The 27077-nt window shown below is 41.8% G+C and overlaps 1 protein-coding gene across 2 annotated transcripts in view; it reads right to left on the minus strand.

Annotated features, from left to right (window-relative positions):
- Positions 1–27077, minus strand: part of LIMCH1 (LIM and calponin homology domains 1) — a 341273-nt gene that overhangs the window by 194389 nt on the left and 119807 nt on the right. For both annotated transcript variants that reach the window (XM_067468791.1, XM_067468792.1), the window contains exon 2: positions 3768–3838. In XM_067468791.1, coding sequence (XP_067324892.1) covers positions 3768–3838 — 71 coding nt within the window. The remainder of the gene's footprint in view (positions 1–3767; positions 3839–27077) is intronic.

The following is a 27077-nucleotide window of genomic DNA, read 5'->3' on the forward strand; positions in this document are numbered from 1 at the left end:
AGTGGTTCTCAACCTGTGGGTTTCCAGATGTTTTGACCTTCAACTCCCAGAAATCCTAACAGTTGGTATTTCTGCAAGTTGTAGGCTAAAACACCCGGGGACCTACAGGTTGAGAATCACTGTTGTAGAATATCTAGTCAGTATAAAAGTGCCCTGAGGTTACTGCAACAACATCTGGAAATCCAAGTTTGTGAGCCATTACAGTGGGAGACAGTTTGGCATGAAGGCATTACTTTCTAGCAGATCTACCAATGCGGGCCTCACTTAGAGGAACAGTGTTGAAACGTGGTTAGGGGAGTCAATTCCATCACCAGAAGTTCTCCACAAAGAAAGAGCTTTGTCTATTTGTGGAAAGGAGGAGAGGGGAAAGGAAAATCTTGGCAAAATTTCTGTTAGGGAGAAAAATGGGAAGAATTGGGGCGACTGTGATCTTTTCTACAGAAACACTAACACAAGAAAAACGAACTGCAATGTAATGGGAATTACCCCTCTTCTCTCTGGCACAAAAGGACAGCTCCTGCTAAAATTTCTGTATGCAGTAAAAGTCAATCCAAATTATTGTGCCAGAAGCTATGAAATCATTCCTTAGAAAACAAAAGAGGCTCAAGCTGAAGCACAGCTGTGTTAGCAATGGAAACTAGTAATGTCAGGAGAGACAAAAGTATTTTTAAAAAACACCCAAAATGAACAGCTTCTCAAAACAGTTTTCACACTTGCAGATCTAGGCACTCCTACATTTAGCCGTCACTGTATTAACTGTACTATACACACTATTTTCCCAGTTGCTATTTTCAAATACTTTTGAAAGATACATATAAAATGTCGCTTCCAGTTACCATTTCTGACCAAATTACAGCCAAAGGAATAGCGTGAGTGGGATTCTGGTGGTGGGGGAAGGCAAACCTTTCTATCTGTGAATGTTTTCAAACAGTTTGGCATGGTTCTTACGGGAAATATCTGTCAAAACTCACATAATTTCAAATGAGGTTTTCTCGTTTCTCCAACATTTTAGAGCTCATTCAGACAGGCCCATATCCCAGGACCTGCCTGGGTTTTTACCAGAGGTGTCCAAACAATGCCTCAGGTAAAAATGAATTAATTCAGAATAATCTGAATTAGATTAGATTCAGGCTTTTCTGAAAGACCCGGATTTGAGCCCATCCAGACACGGCCCATATCCCAGGCCTTCTCGCATTTTTACTGGAGGCGTCCAAATAACACTTCCAGTAAAAGAGGATTAATTTGAGACAAAGCAGAGAAACCCTGCTTGATCCCGAATTAATTTGATAGCCCATTAAATCTTCACCTTTGTGAAAGATGTGTGTCTAATGGGCCATGGGCCCTGTGAGGACAGCCCACGGGTAGTCCCAGGACTACTCAGGGGCCTGTCCGCACACCCATTTTGCACCTTTTGGGCTCCTGGAGTTCAAAGATGCAAGATGTTGCCCGCCCTCGTCGCAATCCCCCCTCAATCCTTAATAAGAAAAAGAAAACTTACCGGAGGGGGCACTAGACCTATTTTCAGGCCTGATGGAACATACCAATGATGTGCAAGAAGATGTGATTTTAAACAGAGGCTGGATGGCCATCTGTCAGGGGTGATTTGAATGCAATATTCCTGCTTCTTGGCAGGGGGTTGGACTGGATGGCCCACGAGGTCTCTTCCAACTCTTTGATTCTATGATTCTATGATTCTATGAAGGAAGCCAGGAGCGATTCCCCTCACTCCCACCCCCATCTCCTTGCACTTCATTTCCTCATGCCGGGAGCGTGCAAGGACGAAAGTTATGGTGGCCAAGCAAGTTTTATTTTACTTTTAGGGGGAAGTTTGGGGGGGGGGGGCTTTGAGATAGCTGTATGCCATCCTGATAGTAATTGTGATGGCATGTAGCCGCCCTCCCACCCTCACCCCCTGGGACAGCCCAGATTTATCTGTGGGAGTGGGAACACAAATCCATGCCAATGTGAGTTTTCAAAACCCACTTTGGTTCGGATTTTGGTGCTGTCTGGAAGTGCCTTTACTGTTGACTCCCTGGCATGGAGGGATGCCAAATATTCCTTATGGTAAAATTGGAATAAAGGCAAAAATCCACCTGCTTTTTTGAGAAATTTCTAGAATGTTGTGAGACAGGTTCATGATTCTTCCCTACAATTGAAAAACAGAAAATTGCTTTTATTTTTTAGAAGCAGGTTATTTGTAGCCTCCCAGCCAGATTTCTTAGAATTCCATGGAAATAGTGTCATAATGATGTAGCACTATTCTCAGAGCCATTCAAAAAGGTGTGGCTAGTGCAGTAGAAGCAAACACAAAGCTTTTAAAAGGTTAGATCAACAACATAAAGCACACTACTAGAAACTGGGGAGTCAAGAAAATTTCATTTGTGAGCACATTTTGTCATCGTCATCCCTGCCCCCAGTGTTTCAATTTTCCAATGCTACACATGTTATCTGCTGTGAAGAGTCATAAAATCATAGAATCATAGAATCAAAGAGTTGGAAGAGACCTCATGGGCCACCCAGTCCAACCCCCTGCCAAGAAGCAGGAATATTGCATTCAAAGCACCCCTGATAGATGGCCATCCAGCCTCTGTTTAAAAGCTCCAGTCACTAATGCAACAAACATGCTTTACTTTTTGTCAAAATATCTTCTCCTATATTTTATTCTCTCACTCAAAATTGAATAATTTCAAAATGTTTTTCCCACACTGGGTGGCAGGAATACAAGACTTTCGATGCACTTTCCAGTGATTTTCACACTTACAAACAAATATGTTTCCTCACGTCAGGTGGGTGCAAGAAGGACCTCACAACCTCTGAGGATGCCTGCCATAGATACAGGTGAAACGCCAGGAGAGAATGCCTCTAGAACATGGCCATATAGCCCGAAAAAACCTACAACAACCCAAATATGTTTGTGTAAAAGCAGCTATGATATTGACATTGTGGAGGTAAAACCTTTTTTGTGCTGAAAACACAATTATAATAGTTTAATGTGAAAATAATGTATTTCATGGAACTGAATTTTTCACAAAAGCAATAATAACACCTGGAGAGGGAATCAATTGGGAGTGCTTCACAGATGAGGAAACATGCAAATGTTATTTACATTCTGGTTGAGAACAAAACCAGTTTGTACCCATTTTGGTTATTGTATCTGAATTAATATTATAGTACAGGAGAACTCTGGAAACTGATTCCAGAAAATGTTCTGGACACTGAAAGCAAAACATCTGGGTATACTACACCTGATTAATCTGGAGATACTACAAAAGATTCCTGATAGCAAGAAGAGAACCCTGCATATTAAATAACCCAGGATACTACTTAAGAGCCTCCTTTGTGAACTGTATAAAGGAAATTATTACATAAGGAATGGAAGATATTCCACCAGATGTGCATACATACTTTGAAAACACAACATGAACGCCCAATTACTAAATATGCAAAACATCTTGATAATGCGACTAAGTTGTTTCCTTCGCTAAAATTATTTAGGTTTGAGGTGCTCCACATAAGAGGTTGTCTTGAGATTAGTTGATTCTGAGCAGCAGGTATGTACAGCAACATCTGGAAACCAACTTTTCTTCTAAGCAAATCCTATCCTAGTCTACTTTAGAGCACATACAAAAGGGAAATCTAGATAAATTGTGCAATTTTTTCATGACTACACCAACAAGCCAGCTCTTCCATAGATTTTATCCCCAGAGCTACAGCGGACTTCTCAAACTAAACTAAAAAGTAGTAGGTCAATTTGTAACAGTACTTACTCACACAGCAGGACACCATTTTCCAGCCCCAACCGGAAATCTTTATCACCAAATGTTCTTCCTGTTACTTGCTGCAAAAGAAGGAAGGAGAAATTAGTTCCAATCTAGTTGTGTTTTGTTTTGACGTTTTTGTTGTAACAAAAATCATCATAAAGCCCATACTGGCTGAGGATAATAATAATAATAATAATAATAATAATAATACTTTATTTGTACCCCGCTACCATCTCCCCAAGGGACTCGGTGCGGCTTACATGAGGCCGAGCCCAAATACAACAATACAAGCAATAACAACAACAATACAAGCTATTAAAATAAGTAAGGACAATACAATAATGCAACATTGACTATAAGACCACACAATTAAAACCTATAGGAAGGCCAAATGTAAAATTAAAATTGGAAGTAATGCTGGAACATGGGCAAAAAAGTGATGATATAGGAAAATGCATCTGTAGTGCACCACGCTGTTGTATGGTAAGATATCCCATTCCAACTGATGTCTGAACGCTGGGGAAACAGCCTTGGCCCTCCCCAACCAAAGCCTACAGATGTAACTCAGTCTCTGACCTAACAGCTAACACTGAAGAGTCTCTGCTGACTTATTTTTTAATAAAACAATATAGTTGAATTCTAATTAATTGATTATTGATGTCAACTGGCAAAGGTCCAAGCTGCCACCACCAAGGGGCTGACATCTGCAGAGTTGTCCTTATGACTTTCATGATACAAAATCCTCATGTGTTCATGTATCTGATGAATCTGGCTCTTGCACTATGAGAACTTATGAAACAAGTGTCTGGAGCCCCTTCTACACAGCTGTATAAAATCCTCACCAAGGATCCTTTATCTCTTAAATAAGGGGTAGGGTTACTAAATTAATTTTCAAATAGTGTTAATTCCCTTAATTTATTGTTAAAATGTCACAATACTGCCCCAATGAATGATTTATATCTCATTTTCTGCTCCAATTAGAATTTGATCAAACTAATAGAGCCTTAACTACTTGTCAATCAATCTCCCCATCCCTTTTTTTTTTGTCGTGTCAGGAGCGACCTGAGAAACTGCAAGTCACTTCTGGTGTGAGAGAATTGGCCGTCTGCAAGGACATTGCCCAGGGGACGCCCGGATGATTTGATGTTTTATCATCCTTGTGGGAGGCTTCTCTCATGTCCCTGCATGAGGAGCTGGAGCTGATAGAGGGACCTCATCCGCCTCTCCCCGGATTCGAACCTGCGACCTATTGGTCTTGAGTCCTGTCAGCACAGGGGTTTAACCCACTGTGCCACCGGGGGCTCCGTGGCTCCCCATCCCTAATCCAGCTTCTCCTACCTTTAGCAGCAGCAAGAAATGTATTTGCGGCCTCTTTAGAAAAAATGCACAAAATCACACAATCATATCTCATACTCTATTCATGCCTGTGTTTTATGCCAAGTCTTTGATAAGATTTCAAAAGCTCCAAACACAAAACAAAAAAAGGAAGAGGCGCACAAGTTTTAATTGTGCAAAGGCTTTCACGGCTACCACCAACACCTGAGCATGAAGTGACAACGTGGAGTCCAGGAGGACCCCTAAGTTACGGACCTGTGTCCTCAGGGGGAGTGTAACCCCATCAAGCACAGGTTGCCACCCTATACCCTGAGTGAATACTCTGTTTAAATGACTAAAATGTTTTTGAAAAACTAGTGATTAATCATACAGCATGAATCCCAGAAGAACTGAATCTACGTTGTCTCTCCCCCGATATATACATATGTGCACATATACACATGCATATACACACACACAAGCCTGTACATGTCAGTGTGGAAGTAGAGGGAATACAATACAGGCTGTCCCCAAGTTACAAACATCAAACTTACAAATGACTCATAGTTAAGAACGGGGGTGAGACAACAGGAAATGGTCGAAATCTACTCCTAAGAAGAAAAAATCACTCCTGAAAGAGTTATTATCATGAGGAAAATGGGTGTCTACTTAAATTTTATTGTTTATTTATTTATTTCGCGCATTTCTACCCTGCCCTTCTCAACCCCCGAGGGGGGACTCAGTGCGGCTTACAAAAGGCACAATTCGATGCCAACACAAACAATAAGATAAAAACATATATCAACAGCAATTATAAAACAATTAAAACAATCAATTATACATCACAATCCATAAAACCAGTCTAATGCTCAACGTTCACCAGCTCAGAGTCCGTAAATTCATCCCACATTGTCAAATCCTATCAATTCTAGTCGTCATTGTCCTTTGTCTATCTGCCAGATTACCCAAACGCCTGGTCCCATATCCATGTTTTTAGTTTCCTTCTAAAAGGAAGGAGGGATGTCGATGACCTAATTTCCCTGGGAAGTGAATTCCACAGGCAAGGGGCCACCACCGAGAAGGCCCTGCTCCTCGTCCCCACCAATCTCACTTGTGAAGTTTTATCATCAATTTTTGTTTCTGCAACAAGTCAATTTTTTCAAAATCACCAGGACAGAAAGCGAAGTGAAATCTTCTGGACAGGGACACAGGCAGCAAAATAAATGTGTTAACTCTTCCCTATCCTATCCAAAGCTTATAGATAGAATTGTTGTTCGTTTGTTCAGTCATTTCCGACTCTTCGTGACCTCATGGACCAGCCCACACCAGAGCTCCCTGTCGGCCGTCACCACCCCCAGCTCCTTCAAGGTCAGTCCAGTCACTTCAAGGATGCCATCCATCCATCTTGCCCTTGGTCGGCCCCTCTTCCTTTTTCCTTCCATTTTCCCCAGCATCATTGTCTTCGCTAAGCTTTCCTGTCTTCTCATGATGTGACCAAAGTACTTCATCTTTGCCTCTACTATCCTTCCCTCCAATGCGCAGTCAGGCTTTATTTCCTGAAGTATGGACTGGTTGGATCTCCTCGTGGTCCAAGGCACTCTCAGAACTTTCCTCCAACACCACAGTTCAAAAGCATTTATCTTCCTTCGCTCAGCCTTCCCTATGGTCCAGCTCTCACATCTGTAGGTGACTATGGGGAATACCATTGCTTTAACTATATGGATCGATAGATCCGATTGATCGATCGATAGATAAATAGATAGGCTGGGGTTACACTTAAATATGTACCTCTTCTGACTTACATACATACATATTCTGTCTGAAGCTGTCTTGTTCGTAACTTGGGAACTGCCTGTATACACCCCTCTGTAAATTGGCAATTGCTGCCAAAATGACTGTTGCATGACCACTAAACAAAGCCATATTACACAATTGTTTTCAGCATGCATCAGTTTATATTACTGAGGCTTGACATGATCCAATGCATTACGCTAACAAGCCCCAGGTGTCAGAACAGCTTACAGTTAAAAGAAGGGGAGCAAAAGGTTACAAATAACGAAACAGATGCTGTCCCCAGGTGATTTTTTTTCCTATCCCACAAAATTTCAGAAGCCAGCTGATGGGGCAATGCCAAAACTTAATGAGAGCTTGGCTTGCTCCTTGATGTGATTATTTGGTTTTTATGTGAGATGGATAGCGAGCAGGGAAGGGTGTTTATTTCCAGCAACGTATTAGGGGCGCATTATGTGAAACACAGCCATAAAGAGATCATTTATCTTTAAAAGGATGCCGGGATTATGGTTGATAAAGCACCCATTTATCTATTTATTTGTGCTAAATAGTTTTCATACTGCTGTGCTTAGAGAAAAATCATCCAAACATAGGCATGTGGGCCTCAAGCAAAGACTCTTTTCATCAAGAATGCTAGAGCAAACAAAAATAGCTGCAGAGATTATCTGAAAGACGTGGAGGCTGAAATCCACAGGCCTCTTGCTCAGGTTTAATCCTAGAGTATTCCTGGAAAGAATGTAGCTTCCAAGTTATATGTCCAGTAACTGTATTCGTTTCTTCAATAGGACTACTCTTGTGGACAACAGTGTAAGTAGCCTCAAGCATTTGGTTGTTTTTAACCACAAAATCAGAAGAGTTAGCATGATGTTAATCATCTGACCTGAACCAAAATTAATAAGAATTATAGGTAAAATATGCTATTATTTCTGATCATCTAGAGGCGCTTCCAGACAGGCCCCAAAATGCGGGGCATGTCAGGCTTTTACTTGAGGCATCCAAATGACAGCTAAGGTAAAAGTGAATTAATTCAGGAGAAAGTAGGTAAACTCTGCTTTGTCTTAAATTAATTTGATACCCCATTAGACCTGGGCCTTCCTGAAATGTCCGAGTCTAATGAGGTATTGGACCTGTGCGGACTGACTACCTGGGGGTCATTCCTCACAGTCATCTTACTTCTTTGGGCTTCCAAAAGTCTGGAGGAGTGAGATGACACCCACCCCTTCCCTGCAACCCCCCCAAAACAGCCCTTAAAAGTTGTAAAAACTTACCAGGCCACCATTACGGCGGTCCTGGAGTCCTCCTGGCACACAGAAATAACATGCCAGGAGATCGGGGGGGGGGGGGGGAGATGACAATGGGGAACAAGGAGAATCACTCCCTCCCCCATCTCCTGGCATGTCATTTCTACGCACCAGGAGGAATCCAGAACCACTGTAATGGTGGCCCAATAATTTTTTACAAATTTTAAAGGCTATTTGGGGGTGACTCCATACCATTCCAGTAGTTACTGGGATAGCATGGGGACATCCCCTTGCCGAGAAAGCCCAAGTTTTTGGGAGAGGAGATATGGACTTAAACCCATGCCGAAGTAGGTTTTTTAAACCTGCTTAAGAAGGAATTTAATCCATGTATGGAAGTGCCCTAAAAATCCCGATCCCTCTCCCAATTGTCAATTCAACCTCTGTTTAAGAGTATAAAGTGTAAAAGTGTTTCAGAGAGTTCAAATTGTTTTCCATTTGTGTTCCCCTTGAACCACCAATGTGTTCATTTGACAGGCCGATCAGCTGTTTCGGGCTTTTTAAAAGCACACATGTGCTGTAGCAGCCTACACAGCGCAGAGGGAACGGAAGCACATGTTTTGCATGACTTCAGGATTATACAGTCATGCAAAGGTGTGCATTTTTCTGCTGAAATCAGGTTATAAGTGAACTTAACATGTGCTTTTCACCTCTTAAACAGATCCCGCCCACATTTCGTCCTGCCACCCTCCCTTTTAACTCTGTTACTTCTGGTTTTTGCAGCATGTGCAGAAGCGCCCCAAGAAAATAAGATTTTGGAACAAAGAAATCCATGTTTGGTACACAAATCATTATTTCCACAAACACTACATATGTGCCCTTTCATTGGACTCATGCTGGGCTCTTCAAGATTACTGCAAGAAAGAGAGTTTTCTCTATTGTGCCTCAACCTTTAAAATGAAGCATATTTTACTTCCAGTTTCCTCCTCCTTTCAATTATTTGACTAGCCTGGAATTGTTTTGTCCTGTGGTACGAGGGTTGAATGGAAAGTAATGCCTCCACCTTTGTAACTCCTCAACAGATGACAGTACTGGTATGTGGCAGGTACTGGCTTGTTCAGTAGACTCTCCCCTACAGTTCCATTTTGATGGGAAGCCTTAGCACTGAACGGTAGTGTTGTTAAGGTGTAAAGTTCCATAACCCTGCACAGACAGTCGGTCAATGCGACTTAAGCAATGAGCAGGCATTGAATTCTTGAAAGCAGAAGGTGTCACCCCAAAGGAGATTCATCAGAGAATGCAAGCTGTTTATAGTGATTGTGTTGATGTGAGTACTATACGTCGTTGGGTGAGTAAGTTTAAAGATGTTGAGGTGACATCTTCTGCTGTCAAGAATTCAATGACTGAACATTGCTTAACTCGCATTGACTGACCGTCTGCGCAGGATTCCATACTTCACACTTTACACAACTGTTCAATACTAAGGCTTCTCACCAAAATGGAACTGTAGAGGAGAGTCTACTGAACAAGCCAGTACCTACCGCATACCAGAACTGCCATTTGTTGAGGAGTTACGAAGGTGGAGGCATTACTTTTTATTCAACCCTCACATTGAACTCTCAGGCATAAGGGGTAAGCAAATCTAGAAAAATAAGCTACTGGGTCCATACCTGGTCCCTATACTGGGCCCATACCTGGAAAGGCCTGGAGCTCATCAAATATCTGGGTCTTACCAGGTAAGTCCCACTTTCTTACTTCTGAATAAAAACTAAATGAGAAAAATCTGCATCTTGCTGTGCCTTTAAATTAGTAAGTACTTTAGCTCTCAGAGCAACTTCACTTTGCATAATTAAGGTAGGTAGGTAGAAAGAATGAAATAATTGCCTTTTTTTGGAAGGGGGAAATGTAAACGTCCTTGTTTATAATGTCTAAACTGGAGCCTGTGAGTCTCTCTCTCCACCACTTGCCACGTTGAGATAGGAAGGCACCATGGCGATCTCAACGGGGTAGAGGGTAGAACTGAACAAATGATTTTTTAAGTTTCAGGGGGAAAAAAGAGGCAACAGAATAGTTGTGTTTTTCAAATTCAGTAATTTACAACAGGCAAACACTGTCAGGCTGTATTTTATGATTTAGAGATAGGATAGAGTGTGGGACTGAAAGCTGACGCAGCATTTAGACTCCAAGAATCTCAGTAATCTGCTGTATTCTATAGAATGTGTCGGCTTGTGTGTTTTACCCGGCTATATCAAACATAAGAGCAGTTAACTTATAACTTACACCAGCAAGTTAACTTTTTAAAAACTCATAATAAAAAAATAATAAAGCAGCAGCATGACCAAAATTTAACTTAAAGCAGTGCTTTAAAATGCTGCAACTACGAAGATTCAACAAATAATATACATATTTTGGGCTGCTTCTCAGAAGGCATCAGATTCAGCACCAAGCCAGCCTTCTTGAGGGAAAAAGTCCAAAATCATTATGTCGATCTAACATCCTAAGGTGACACAATGGGCAACCCAAAGGAGATCTAATAAGCAAGCAATCGATCAATAATGCTGGCTTGCTCATGGACTTAAATATTTAAAGCAAGCTTCTTGTCTCCATAACTGTATTAAACGGTTGAGAAAAGAATTCATCTTGAAACCTTAAAAGCTAGAAAAGTGCAGAAATAAGTTCTCCAGTGATTCTGATTATACTTTAATGTCCATTCCCTCATATGACTCACAAAACCTAAATAAATCTGCACAATTTATTCTCGTTACAGAATTGCCCTGGAATTTGGGCCTGAGGGAGAGAAAAGGAGGAGAGAAAGCAGGGGAAGGGGAAAGAGGTTTTAGATAAACAACTTAAATAGCTATGTTTTGAAAACATTTGGATAGAAACTTCCTTTATAGTTGATAGTGCTCTTGATTTATGGGAGCATGAAATACGTTACTGTAAATAACTTAAAGGAATGATGCACAATGCACCTTTTGGCATGCATCATAACCTTTTGGGGATTCCATATTAATTGAAGATAACACTGGCCAACAGCCATTATGGTGCTTCAAATGTTAGGTCTGTTTCTGGGTATACTTGACCTACTGATTTGAGATACAGATACCATCTACCGGTTGCTATCCGGTCACCCATAGAAAATCATGATAACCATATCTCAGGTAACTTCCAGACAGCATATAAACGTGCCCCAAAACGAGTTTAATAAGCCTGCTTAGGCACATGTTTAAGTCCCCACACCTCCCCGCAAAACCTGTGCTTTTCCAGAGGGATGTCTAGATTCTCTCCCAGTACCTTCCAGGAGGGCACCCAGACATTCAACTCCCCCGCCAAAGTAGCCCATAAATATTAAAAGAACTTACCTGGCCACCATTAAAGTACTTCTGGAGTCCTCCTAGCACAGAGAAATGACATGCTAGGCGATGGGGAGGGGGGGGGGAATAGGAGCGATTTTCCTCCTGCCCACCTCTCCTGAGGACTCTGGTAGGACCTTAATGGTAGTTGGGTGTTATTTTTTTATTTTAAGGCCTTCTGGGAGGTGATTTGGGGAGGGGGTTGTGCCCTCTGGGCTTTCAGTGTCATACAGTCCAAAAAGCCCAAGAAAACTGTGTGGATTGGGTCTGGGGATTTTGTGACCGGGTCTCCAAGCCCAATCCACACTGGGTCCATACCTGGAAAGACCTGGATCTCATCAAAATCCGGGTCTTACCAGGTAATTCAGGACAAAACAGTGTCTTCCTGCTTTGTCTTGAATTGATACAATTTTAGCAGGTGGTATTTGGATGTTTGGATGCCTTAGATAAAGGCGCATAATCTCCCACATTTTGGGTCCTGCCTCTATGAGACCTAAGATACAATCTACCCAATGCAATTTTCTGAATCAGCACCAAAATTAACCCTAGGAACTGGCCTAAAAACCAAAACACCAAGACATTTTGGGGGGCAGGGTGGGGGATTGGGCTGTGCAATGAGCGCAGGACCTCAAATGGCCGATGTCTTGAGCAAGATGGAAGCTCCACATACCACCTCACTTGACAGGACTTGGGAAGCATCCTAGCATGCTTCTCCACCAGTCCAACTATGAATGGGCATGTTGCCCATCTCACAACATCGTTGGACTTCCAGCAGGGACCTTGCCTGTAAGTGGAGTAGAAGCGACATACGACAATTCTCTCTTGAACACAGGAGCATGTCCACATTGTGCCGGCTCCAATGGAGCCATCATGGATCCTCGCAATGAGGGCGACGCTTTCCATGTGATGGGGAAGCATTCCTGCAAGAGAGCAGCGCACAGGGCAACATATTTGCTCCACTGCCTTTCTTTTCTTCTGCAAAACAGGACACTTCACCTGGCCTTTGTGATAAGGTCCATAGTTAACCTTGGTCAGAATACCTAACTAGTCCAGTGATTCAGAAATGGGAACAATCATGCCTTTGAATTACAGACACTTTCCATAAACATGGTCACTGGCTAGGCTGGCTGGAAATTCTAGGAGTTGTAGACTAAAAAGGGAAATTTTCTAAGTGTTAAAAGGAAATTGTAGGTTTTGGATTAAATTTGCAACACGTTTGGGTAATTTCAAACAGACATCTTTCCCATTCACTGCTATCTGATCCTTTTCAAATGGAGATGCCAGAGAGTGAACTAGAGACCTTCGGTATGCAAAACATGTATACTACAACTGAACGATGGGCCCTTTCCAAATAAGAATATATGCATGCTGCTGCACATTCATTTTAAGCAGAACTGACGGATAACCTGCATGCATCCATTAACCTAGAATGGCTATGAGGACAATCCAACAAAGCTTATTCCTGGTTTGCTTGTTTCACCTCTAAATCTGTGCAGCTAAGCATATAAAAGGCAGATCACACTCATCCACAATTGAAAATGACACAACAAGGAAAGGGAGACTGTGTTTGGCATGTCTGGTGCTGAGAAAGTACTAAGGAACAATGTTAGCAAAAGTGGGGGGAAACTATGTTCATGACAACATAGCATTAGCAGTTTAAGCCCTCAATACAGTCAATAGACTTCATCACACAACGCCATATGTTGGTGTTTTTCAAATGTTGCCATTCTTTACAGCATATTGGCCTCTCAGTCTCTGAGTATCTGCTAGGAGTGTCCAAAATGGCAAAAGACAGGGTTTTTGTTGTTGTTGTTGTTCTGTTTTGATTTTGAATTTTGAGTTGTTATCGTGCCTCCATTCTGTTTTTGGGAAGATTCCGGGAGATTTGGGGGGGGGGGGGAGGGAATTCGGATTTGCTATTCGGGATCCGGATTTCCATTTGTGTTTCAGGAAGAATCTTTTCAAAAACAGAATTGGGGGGGGGGGTGAAATTTGAAACAAAAACAGGGCAAAAACAGAACGGATTTCTGCCATTTCACACACCCCAGTAGATTCCTTGTGCACTGCAGAAGATTGTGAGACATACTAAGCTACAAACACCTTTCTTTCGTGTTAACAGCCAGTCCATTAACTGATATTCCCTCCATCAACCAAGTAAAATATTAAATGCAAAAAAACAAAACAAAAACACTTGTAAATTAATGAAAATGGGGGACATTGGGGCATAAAAGTAGGGTGATTTATAAAACCAAAAAAAAAATTCTCAAAATGTTTGTTTATATTCTATACAAAACTCAGGCTCAAACTAGCTTCCAATTTTTTTAAAAAAAAAAAATCAGAAAATATCAAGATTTATACGTAGCCAGATCACCTAAATCACCAATTTAAAACGTACAATTTAAATGAAAAAAAGCAGTTTTTTTAAAGGGCTCACTGGTGGCGCAGCGGGTTAAACCACTGAGCTGCTGAACTTGCTAACCAAAAGGTTGACGGTTCGAATCCGAGGAGTAAGGTAAGCTCCCACTGTTAGCCCCAGCTTTTACCAACCTAGCAGTTTGAAAACATGCAAATGTGAGTAAATCAATAGGTATAACCTTGATTGAAAGGTAATGGTGCTTCATGCAGTCATGCTGGCCATATGACCTTGATTTGGCCACAGTGGTCCATGCTCTTGTTACACCCCGAATAGATTACTGCAACGTGCTCTACATAGGGTTGTCTTTGAAGACTGTTTGGAAAATTCAACTAGTCCAACGGGTAGCAGCTAAATTACTCACGGGAGCATCCTATAGGGACCGTACTACTCCTCTGTTATGTCAGCTCCACTGGCTGCCGATCCAGTTTCGAGCACAATTCAAAGTGCTGTATAAAATCCTATATGGACCTGTTCGAATGTATCTCCTTCTATGTCCCACCTAGGAGTCTAAGATCTTCTGGAGAGGCCCTGCTCTTGGCCCCGTCCCTGTCACAAACGTGGTTGGTGGGGACGAGGGACAGGGCCTTCTCAGTGGTGGCCCCCGCCTGTGGAATTCACTCCCCAGGGAAATTAGGTCATCTTCATCCCACCTCTCCTTTTAGAAAGAAATTAAAAACATGGATTTGGGACCAGGCCTTTGGGTTATCTTGCAGATTTGACAAGGACAATGTCGGCAATAGCTATGGAAATGGATTACAGACCAGTTGAATGGAATCTCCAATTACAGAACTCGGCAAGACAACGGCCATCAGACTGGCTTTATTTTCTAGTGGATTTTATTGTATTAACTTAATGTTTTTTAATTATTGATGACTACTGATTTTGATATGTATTTTATTGTGTTTAATTGTAGGCATCGAACATGTTCCCTGAGTCCCCCCCAGGGGGTTGAGAAGAGTGGGTTATAAATACCTGAAATAAAAATAATAATAAATTGGAGGTGTCTACAGACAAAACCAACTCTTTGGCTTAGAAATGGAGATGAGCACCATCCCCCAGAGTCGGACATGACTAGACTTAGTGTCAAGGGAAACCTTTACCTTTAAGGAAGAAGGTAAAGAGTTTTCAAATCTCTCCAAGACTGGTCTCTAAATGCAGATGTGGCCCTAGGTAATTTTCAGTGGTAAGCAAACAGTATTTCCCCCCCCCCCTCCCCCAACCAATCACTGATATATATTTTCTGTTCCTCGTGGGAGTTCTGTGTGCCACATTTGGTTCAATTCCATCATTGGTGGAGTTCAGAATGCTCTTTGATTGTAGGTGAACTATACATTCCAGTAACTACAACTCACATATGTCAAGGTCTATTGGTCTATTTTCCCCCAAGAGTGCCTCAAGAGCGCCCCTGGTCAAAATCAACTATACCGCAAATGCTTACTTTGCGTAACGGGTTGAGCCGCCCCTGTCTAAATGATTATTTTCCTGGAGTTGGGGCAAAATTTCCCAAAAGGGATCCATGGAATTATTGTGAGAGAAGAACTATGTAATCCGTTTCTAAGACCATTGATGCATACACAGAGGCCACATGTTTATTCGATTCTTCACAATGAAAGAAATGGAGGCAATTGCACGCATAACTCATAATACCATATGGCCACACTTAACAGCACTTGCAGACAGGAGAATATAAACTGGGCCCTAGAGTAAAGCTGTACAGAATAACAACCTAGTTCTGCCATTCATTCTGCATCCACAGCCATGCTCTGTCTAGAATCTTGTTAACATCGTTTTCGGCATATTTTGTTTTCAGCGCTGTACTCATGCACGCAGCAGGTTATCAACATCTTTCGAAAAATAAACCTTAAAGCAATTACCTTCCAGTAGATTTCTCCCAAGGGAGGACAATTTTACAATCAAGGCAATAATTGGGTGTAATTTTTTTTATCTGGTCCTCCTACGGCACCTATCCGTGGCTAGCGATGCAGTTCTGGAGAAAATGGAATCGCTAATCCATTTCCATGTAACAAGGGATGGAAAGACACACCAATTTATTTCTGGCGCATCTAATCAAGGTTGTTTGCAATGCTGTAAAATGGCAATTGCTCGGCTGCTTTTATTTTCTCCTGCTGATCGAGATACAGGGGAGGTTTTGTTTGCAGGGCATGGAGAGCGGAGATGGCTGGTTCAAACAATAATATGCTCTTTTTTATTGTTGGAACACCTGCTGCCTCTGTCAGTACAGGCTCATCCATTATGCGACACATTAGTGGGGACGGCACCGCAAACAAGTCATGTTAAAGCCCAGTGTCAATGCGAAGACACACAAAGTGTAATTTTATTTTTAAGGAAGGTTTGTTTTTCCATTGATTTCTGTTTATATTGCTGCTTTGTGCTCAGTAGCAAGCTTCTTTTTAAAAAAGCAATTTCCAAATAGAACCAACTTTTAAAAAAAAATGTCAGGGACAATTCATGATCTACGGAAATGAATCACTAGGCTTTTCATTATGTTCAGTGCAGAACTGGGATGCATTCCAATATACAGTAGTTCAAATGAATCAATTTCTCCTAATTTTAAAAAGTAAGCTGTAAAACATGTGACTGAGAAAGACTTGGAAATTCACATTTGCCAGGTTACCTTGTATAATAAAATTAAAAGGCTGTCTGGGCAGGGTGGACAAACAATCCCACCGCTGCCACCAGTATAATAAAATTAAAAGGAATATCTAGGCAGTGTGGACAAACGAATCACACCGCTGCCACCAATATAGCGAAATTAAAGGCTGACCCTATGATAAATATGTCAGTGACCGAATGTCCTTGGTAGTATTAGCCGCCACCACCTCAGAATTATTGGCCTGAGGAACCAAAGGGTGTGAATGCGTTATAGGTAAGGGGTGTTTGAGCTCTTGATTCTTCTATGGCTTCCTCACTAGCTGACTGGACTTTAAAATGGTTTGACAGAATGAGTTCTGAGGAAATGGATGGATTGAGGCATAAACCAGTTAAAAGTTAACTAGAAAGAGTTTATTGAACGTTATATTAACCACAACTCATAAAAGTGAGTGGTACAGAAGCGCAATTCAGTTGCAGGAACTTGGTTACTTAAACAAATAGATTCCCTGACAGAAAAGCTTTTAATAACTGTGAGACTCCTAAAACATACTGTTCTAACTTTAGACACAGTATCTCTGGAGAACAGATCCCTATCTGTCTCCACCACAGGGTAGTAAGCTCTAGAGACAAATCTTTCTTTTACTGGCTCTCACAACACAGTAAAATACTAGCCTATTGTCTCAGCCTATTTCCCTAAACTTAAGGCTCACTAAAAGCTCTTTCTTTTCTGTCAGATCCCTGCTGTAACTCCCTATCTTAAAATCACAACCTTCTCTGTCTCAAGTCAAGATCCTTCTCTCCCTGTCAAAACTGGCAGCTTATTTTCCTTCTCTAAACCGACTCCTCCCCCAATTGCTATACCCAATCAGGAGTCAGCTTGACTCCTCCTCCTGCTCTGCCTGCCCTCCAAGATGACAGCCACTGTCATACAGGCTTCGGCCTAGCCGTCTAAAAGGTAGTTTTCATTACACCTTGGTATCTTGGAGACCCGGTGCTAAACTGAAGCAGTAAAAAATGGTTTTATTATTTACTAGCTTGGGGACCCAGTGCTGCCCAGGTTATTTGAGAAAAGAATTGTTTATCAAGGTTGGTCTTTATCAGTTATTTATATGGCTCACAGTTATTTATATGGCTCACAGGTACTGCAAGCCCTATCAACTGTGGTCCATCCTCCTCCAAACTGCAGTAGGATGTAGAGTGGGTCATGGGGGCTCTGTGTGCCAAGTTTGTTCTTGATCAGTCATTGGATGAGGGTTACAGTGGTCTCAGAAAGTGAGTGAAGGTACTGTAAGTCCCATCATCCATGGTCTGTCCTCCTCCAAACAGCACCAGGATGTAGAGTGGGTCATGGGGGCTCTGTGTGCCAAGTTCGGTCTTGATCAGTCATTGGATGAGGGTCACAGTGGTCTCAAAAAGTGAGTGATGGTATTGCAAGTCCCATCATCTATGGTCCATCCTCCTCCAAACTGCAGTAGGATGTAGAGTGGGTCTTGCGGGCTCTGTGTGCCAAGTTTGGGTTGTATTGGTAATTTTCTGACACAGCCTCAGGCCTTTTCCTCTCTGTCACCTCAGAATCTTGGAATTTTGAGGCTGGCCAATCAGAGACCATATGCAAATTGTACCACAGTGGCAGCCAATCAAAACGCTGCCACATATGCCTCCCGTCCTCCCTCCGCATACAAACACTGACTTTTATTATATACATAGATTAACCATATTTATATACCGCCCTTCTCAGCCCGAGGGCGACTCGGGGCAGTTCACAAAAGGCACAATTCGATGCCTACAATAACATAAAACCCATTAAAACATTTAGCATAAATAACATTTGATAAAATAAAATAAAACCAATAAAAATATTATCTTCTCTAAAGCTCTGCTCCTTAAATTGTGGGTCCAAATTCCAAATAGGGTCTGTGCTGTCGCACACTGGGCCTATGACAATGCCTGTTTACAGGACATGTTTTCTGTATGCCCAACGGGACACCGGGGTGCCTCAGCTAAAGGGTCCCACAGGTTTCCCAACACAAAGTTCTGTAGAGGCTCAAATTAAGTCCAACAAAGTTCTTTATTAAGGCTTAAATCTTCGAACAAGTGAATAAAATGCCATATTATCTTGAAAAACTGGTAGCTTTTTCAATCTGCCGACAAGGGACAGGCAACTGCTTGATAAACTGTTCTTTTCCTCTTTAGGGAAACCTTCCGACCCCTCCTTGGGCAATCTTTCTTAACCTTGCTGGCGTGAGGTCCCAACTCCCGGCTCCAAGCTGCATTACGGATAGCCCGAGTGGTCCCTTACCAGGCAATGGTTGCTGTAGATCTGTCAAGAAGGAGTCCTGTAGATTCGCCACAAAGGCTGTAGGAACTATTTCTTTTGCCCAGCAAAGGCTGGCTGTATTCCTCTATCAAAGCTGTGGAACTGAAACTTTACTCCCCAGCAAAGCTGTAGAGGTTTTCCTTTTCCCCCAGCAAAAGCTGGCTGTAGATCTATAGCTTTGACCCTGGCAGAGCCATAAGAAGCAAAGCTTTTACAGGTAGAGAAAAGCAAAGCTTTTACAGGCAGAGAAAAGCCCACACTTCCTACTGTAGGGCTCCAAACTGTGAGACTAAACTGAAAGTCCCCTTTTCCCTCCAAAACCTGGGGAACGGGGCGGATCTAAAGGCTCTAATGATGATTGATAGGTTGTTGGCCCTATGATTGCAACCTGGGGATGCAACCTGATTGCAAAAAAGCATAGCTTGAATAGATTCATGCAAACTAACAGTGCAATAAAAAGAAATTCAAATCTCCTGGCACAGCCGTGGCAGCACAGGGTCCCTTTAACGCAATGTTGGGGTCACAAAAAATGTAGCAGCAATAAAAGTTTCTCAATGCCACCTGTTTTTACAAATCTGTTAGCAACAAGGAGCAATGTTTACAGTGGACTCTGCAAAAAAAAATGCTCCAGCTGTACTCCACAAAAAGGAAAATCGGACTATTAAGGAGGCCTTGCAAATGCTGATATATTCTCAGAAAATATCTTATTTTTATACCTATTTTATATACTTGGGTTCATGTTTAAAAAACACTGTCTTTGATTAGACTTTCTTTATAATAAAAAGGAACTTCCTCTACCTACTACACCCCACCCCCCTCTCCTTTTTTTTTTTTTACTAGCAATCTGCACAAACGCTTAACATAAAGGTGTGCAGGCAGATAATAAAGACAGGGGAAAATCTAAGGGCCAGCCTTATGAATAAATCCAAGCTGGGTTTATAATGTGTGTTCGGGTCATGGAACTAATTTGATAGGAATTGGCTCCAACATCAAAGGGAACGGGATCATAGGAAATATATTAAGTGACATCCAGATATAACTAGCAGACAGATCAGAAATATATACTCCACTTCGCTACACACTTAAAGGAGTCTGAGCCTAGCCCCATAGGACACTAATCTGCATTAAATTTTCATATCCTAATTTATACCTATCTGTGCAAATCGGAGGGGGACAGGTTGCAAAGATTTATTTAAACCAGATAGCTCAAAGCCAGCCAACTAATTTAGCATCCAAATCACATGAGAAGTAAAATTGATTCTTAAATTAATGTATATTCTCAGCCCCAGTTCATTCCAAATCCAGGGAACAAAATCAACCTCTGTACATGGCATTCATTGACATTGCAAAGGCGTTCGACACAGTGAACCGCAGTGCACTCTGGACCATCTTTCAAAAAATCAGGTGCCCTAACAAATTTGTGAACATCCTGTGGTTCCTCCATGATGACATGATGGCAACAGTCTTGGACAGCAGTGGCTCCCAAAGTGATCCATTTAAGGTCGAATCAGGTGTTAAACAGGGATGTGTTATTCCTCCATTTTATTTTCCATCTTCATCACTATGATACTTCATCTTGTTGATGGGAAGCTTCCCACCAGAGTGGAAATCATCTACCAGACAGATGGCAAGCTGTTTAACCTCAGCAGACCGAAAGCCAAAACCAAGGTTACAGCAACATCTGTTGTAGAACTCCAATATGCTGATGACAACGTCATCTGTGCGCATTCAGAAGAAGACCTACAAGCCACTCTAAACACCTTTGCAGAAACATAGGAGATGCTCGGCCAGTCATTAAACATCGAGAAAACCAAAGTGCTCTTCCAGCAGTCGCCAGCCAATCCCTCTCCAATGCCAGAAAAACAGCTTAATGGTGTAATATTAGAAAATGTTGACTATTTCCGCTACCTTGGCAGCCACCTCTCCACCAAAGTCAACATTGACACTGAAATACAACACTACCTGAGCTCTGCGAGTGCAGCATTTTTCCGAATGAAGCACAGAGTGTTTCTGGGACATCTGTAGGGATACCAAGGTGCTTGTTTATAAAGCTATTGTCCTCCCAACCCTACTATACATCTGCGAGACGTGGACTATCTACAGATGTTATATGCAACTCCTAGAACGATTCCATCAACGTTGCCTCTGAAAAATCCTGCAAATCTCCTGGGAAGACAGAGAGAAACATGCCAAGAGAAAGCCACGTCAAGCCAACCCTGACCGGAACCCCCTTCCACCTGGAAGCCAATGCCCTCACTGCGGGAGAACATGCAGATCAAGAATAGGGCTCCACAGTCACCTACGGACCCACCGCCAGTATGCTGATTTTGGAAGACAATCCTACTTGGACAACGAGGGATTGCCTAACTAACTAACTCATCCCAAATCAGTTGTTTAACCTTCCTTACTCCCACAACCCGGCCTGTGCCATGGTCTTCCTTACCTCCTGCAGCTGAGCCAAGTACTATTCCAGTGCCGTGGTGTCTGTCTTTCTAACAAAAGCCAACAGTTTAGGGCTGCTTGTTGCTGGTGCAGCGTGTGGAGGGAATTATTCTGAGGAGCATTCAAAAAATCTCTTTCTACATATCAGTGCAGCCACTTGTCATATTTATTCTCATTTTCCATGGGTAAACAAAACATGTACATGAGACAAAATCCTTTTGGCCAAAGTTTTCATGCTTTTTTAAAATAACTGAATCGCAAGACCTGACAACGTAGCCCTTTTCTTTATATCTTGACAATTGCTGATACTGAGCAGATTAAAGATGAAAGAGCTGAGATTACAGTAAGAGCTGCCTTTCAGTAGATTTGCTTGCATCTTTGGTATGGGATGTCAAAGTAAGGGATATATTGCCTGTTTTCAAATCAAATCCAAAAGGGTTTATTTTTAGTTTCTCATTCCTAATCCAAATTGTATAATGACAGAATACAGAGCTTTATAGAGTGAGCTGAAATTCGTAAGACTTGCCAAAATTAAAGCTTCCGACTTAGAGTCAGCCTTGCGCAATCCTACACGTGCCTACTGAAAATTCTCATTGCCATACAGAAATGTGTAGCGTTTGTCCAAAAACGGTCACCTCTATGGAGAAACATTCCCTTATTAAGTGTACAGTTTTGCTCTTCCCTCCATTATGATGCTTTAAATTGCACAGGAAAAATAGGATGAGTTGGCATGTCTGTACAGTGCCATCTAGAAGGAGTGCTGTCCATTTGTGATGAAAGACAGGGAGGACAATGACATTATTGCCAAAGTTGGAAGAGAAGGACAATGACATTCATGCCAATTTTGATCACTATATCTCAGATAACTCTAGAAAATAGCAAGAGAGACAGAACCACTCTGAAAATGCCAATGAACAACATAAAGATTGCTTGCAATTCTTCTTGTGTTCAACAAGAAAGACTGCTTTAACACACTGAGTGTTGGAAATAGCAACCATCTACAAGCCTCCTATACTAGTTATTTGTTATGTATATAATTGAGATTGCTGACTATATTCCTGCCCCTAGCAGACCGTGGAAAAAGAATCTGCGAACCCCACCTCCTCCAAGATGAACTGAACTACCTAAACTGGGTGTAACGATGCCACCAGTTTAGGAGCCACCACTTTGTAAGGACTTACTAAATTGATAACACAACTAATAGCTTGTAATATTGAATTGGTCTTTCTCCAATGTGTAGCGTGGCTTAACTTGAAAGTATTTGTAACAGAGACTTGGCTTTAGAAGAAACTGTAACAAGTTTATTGAAGTATAGAAGAAGCTTGATGGTTTCAATGTTTCTTAACTCTTAAAGGTACATTTCTTCAGAGGTTACATTTAATACATTTCAGAAAACAACTCTTAAGAGGACTATTCCTTCCACTAAACAGGTTTTGAACTTATTTTCCTTCAAAATGTGTTTCTTTCCTTAACTGATTATTTCAGGTACAAGCTTATTCTTTCCTTATGTTATTTCTGTTGCAGTAAAGATGCTTACTGGGTTTCTCTCACCCTTTCTACTCATACACTAACTACTAACCCAAATAAGAAGGTTGTTGGGAAGGTTGTTGATTCCTTTTGAATCTCATGTCTTCCAACACTGGATGAAGTATGCATACCGTGTCAGATGAAAACCAAGAGCATCTTATCAGAATATGATCAAGATGGCAAAAGCTGAAAGCTAAAGAGGTTACAGCAGTTTGCTTTTGCCTGAGCCAACTGGGGAGGGCAGAATTTTACCTCCGCTTATCTCTCACTTGCTAAGCAAATTGAGTACAAATTACTTTAGCACATTGAGTAGCAGTTTGCAGAACTGATGTCAGCTGAGCACAAAGGGAAATGTGGGAAGTAAAGAGAGAAACTTAATCCTAAAAGCAGCTGAAAAGTAGGATGATAGTGTTAATCAGCTATGTCTCTGCCAAATCAGGGCAGTTGGAGGATACGGAATCTGCCTCCTACAGATATAAACAAAGACATCAAGAATATTACCACCATTTAGATCTATTGCATAAAATGATTTTACCCAAACAGATGGTGAAAAATTATTAGTGAGACAGAAAAATCAAAGACACTTACTTAGCTCCATAAAGAACTTGAAGACAGAAGTTACTTCTGAGCAACTGCATGGCAAAAGTACGATCCTATAGATCTCTGCTCAGTAGGAAACTGCTTTAAATTCAAAGGGGTTGTCTCCCAGGAAAGTGAGTATAGAGTTGCAGTCAATGTCTCTTAAATTATATTGAGAAAAAACGGCTAAGAGCCAAAACATTTCCTTCGTATTGAATTTCCAAGCCACAAGCCAGAAAACACTGGTATTTACTCCAAGGCTAATAAAGAGAATTATGGTGTGGTCTTTGGCCACCATTTCAAAGAGAAATATTTCTTTAAAGTTTGTTTTACGTCAAGAAGTTTACAACTTGCCAAAACAAAAACAGCTTTGGATGAATTAAATGCACTTCTGAATGTGATTTAGTATACCCAAACGTTCTGCCTGGAGTGCCTCTTGCACTGCTGCTCCCGACCACATCCTGCAATTGATTACCAACAAGCTCCTCGCCTGCCCCCCCCCCCCCCCCCCACTTCCCTCTCCACGGAGCTTAACCAGGAAATCTGGAGCTAAAAAATGCAAGTTTGTGTGGCGGGGATGTAAAACAACTCTTCACCATATCATTTCTCAGTAACAATATGCTACTTAACTACTTTTTTCAGATCTACACATTCCCTTTCAAGAAATAAATGACATTTCAGAAAGGTTATCGATGACTACTAGTCACACTGGGTTTAAGTTACTACTAGGATCAAAGATAGTATGCCATTCAATGGGAGCTTAGAAAATATAGTATATCCGTTTTTTGTCATGTTGGGAGCAACTTGAAACTGCATGTTGCTTCTGGTGTGAGAGAATTGGCCGATTGCAAGGACGTTGCCCAGGGGATGCCCAAATGTTTTGACGTTTTTACAATCCTTGTCGGAGGCTTCTCTCATGTCCCCACATGAGGAGCTGGAGCTGATAGAGGGAGCTCATCCACGCTCTCCCCGGATTCGAACCTGTAACCCGTCGGTCTTCAGTCCTGCCGGCACAGGGGTTTAACCCACTGCGCCACGGGGGGCTCCTAGTATATCTATGGAACCAATATACAATTTAATTTGTCTACGGCAGTGGTTCTCAACCTGGGGTCCCCAGGTGTTTTTGGCCTACAACTCCCAGAAATCCCAGCTAGTTTACCAGCTGTTAGGATTTCTGGGAGTTGTAGGCCAAAAACATCTGGGGACCCCAGGTTGAGAACCACTGGTCTACGGCTTAAACTGTAGATAAGTTTAACTTATCTACAGCTTTAGAGCCCTCGGAGGCGCAGTGGGTTAAACACCTGTGCCGGCAGGACTGAAGACCAACAGGTCGCAGGTTCCAATCTGGGGAGAGGCAGATGAGCTCTCTCTATCAGCTCCAGCTCCTCATGCGGGGTCATGAGAGAAGCCTCCCACAAGGATGATAAAACATCAAATCATCCGGGCATCCCCTGGGCAACATCCTTGCAGGTAGCCAATTCTCTCACACCAGAAGCGACTTGCAGTTTCTCAGGTCGCTCCTGACACGACCAAAAAAAAAATATCTAAGGCTTCACCTATTCGCTTAGGGCTTTCTGTAGAAGGTGTTGAGCAGCAAGCGGATCTTAGCAACGTCCCATGCACAAGACACACAGACAAGAGTAAAAATGTACAGAAAAATCTTTACTCTTAATAGCAGAGATGAAACACAAACTTGCGAAGTTGCATACAAAAACAAACAGTGCAAGAAACTTAAATAGTCTGTGTAAGAAACACAAAATAAGGCATCTTCAGTCAAATGGGAAAGCAAAACATAAACCTTGAGCAAACAGCTATTCCACCATAGCCTCTTTTAGAGCAGCATAACAGCTTCTCCAACCTGCTCCTCAGAGCAGAGCATTTGAGTACAGATCTCCTCAAAGAAAATGCTCTCCAGAACTGTATTCTAAAAACCCATACACTTATACCTTATTGGGTGTGGTCCAAGATTGCTGGTTGACCTACATTACCAGCTGCACATAATAATAACCATCATAAGGTTTTTCTTCAACACACACACATACACATTTGGTCCTGCTACAATTTACTGTAACAGATGGCACACCTCTCTGTGCCTCCGTTGTTTGTTCCATTGGAAACAATAATTAGCTATTATCTGAGGGGTTCACGTGTACAGACAAGGTCCAGAAATATATCTGTCATGGAAATGGGCTGGTATCATACATGTTTGGGACTGCAACTTGTAGAATTTGCAGCCAGCACGGCCATAGCCACTTGCTTGGGAATTTAAGGAGGAGAACGTAGGTCTGTCCTGCCTGGGGGATTCCTTAATGTCCATTCAATATAGTCTGCCTGCTTCAGTGCTAGGCCAGAAGAAAACGATCAGACAGATCTGAGAGCAACTTGAAACGGATGTTACACAACCATGGTGAATCTACAAATGTAAGACATGCCAAGTCTTACTAAGTACTGCCGTCCAGATGTTGATGCTCCGCACAAAGCTCTCAGCACCGCTTTAAAGTCATCACAGGCACCAGGAGGCCAAGTTTATAGTTTTAGTTTGGTTTACAGTTATTTACAATCGCTCGAGCAAGATTGTGAACTTGACCCGGCAGCCCATTAGCACTTTGCATAGATGGAAGATGTTAAGAGTTCTATAAAACTTCCCTTGAGAAACTTGTGCCGAGGACTGTCCTCTGCGACAGAACACATCACAACGGTATCCCACTCCCCTCACCCTTTTGTTCACATTTCGTTCCAAAAATAGGAATGGGAAAGCACGTAAATTAAACAGCAGTAAAAAATCTAATTACATTTTTAAGGGCTGTTGATTATTTAAGATTCTTTTTGAACGTTAACGATGCATTACATTTAAACAATACATATCATCAACAGATAGATAAACGATAAAATCCAGGTGGGATTATTACAGCTAAAACCTGGTATGTAGTCATTAGAAGTCGTTTCATACCGGAGGGCTTTAACTCAGATGCAACTATACCAAAATGAAGCCCTTCTACGTCTGTTTGAATTATCTGGCAGGAAATTAAGGCACTTTGTTGATTGAAATCAACAGAATGTCACACACACCCAACTTTGGTTGGATCACAATCCTTGGGATTATCACAAAGTATTTTGATGCCATTTTGTTCATATCGGAAGCATGAAAATTCTCAAAACATCAGTCATCAGTTTTGTCCCTATGAGCTTGAAGGAAATTCAGACTGACAATCATTTCCAAAACACAATATCGAGAAACCTCAAGAGGTCACTGTTTCAAATGAATCACATGGAATATATAATAAATTATATGAATATCAAAACAATAAACAATTTGATGGCCAACTAAAAGTCTAGGCCAGTGTTTCTCAACCTGGGGGTCGGGACCCCTGGGTGGTCATAAGAGGGCATCAGAGGGATTGCCAAAGACCATCAGAAAACACAGTATTTTCTGTTGGTCATGGGTTCTGTGTGGGAAGTTTGGCCCAATTCTATCATTGGTGGGGCTCAGAATGCTCTTTGATTGTAGGTGAACTATAAATCCCAGCAACTGCAACTCCCAAATGTCAAGATCTATTTTCCCCAAACTCCACCAGTGTTCACATTTGGACATATTGAGCATCCGTGCCAAGTTGGTCCAGATCCATCATTGTTTGAGTCCACAGTGCTCCCTGGATGTAGGTGAACTACAACTCCAAAACTCAAGGTCAATGCCCACCAAACCCTTCCAGTATTTTCTGTTGGTCA

The sequence above is a fragment of the Anolis sagrei genome, chromosome 5 (assembly GCF_037176765.1).
Source record: "Anolis sagrei isolate rAnoSag1 chromosome 5, rAnoSag1.mat, whole genome shotgun sequence".
NCBI classification, from domain to species: Eukaryota; Metazoa; Chordata; class Lepidosauria; order Squamata; family Dactyloidae; genus Anolis; species Anolis sagrei.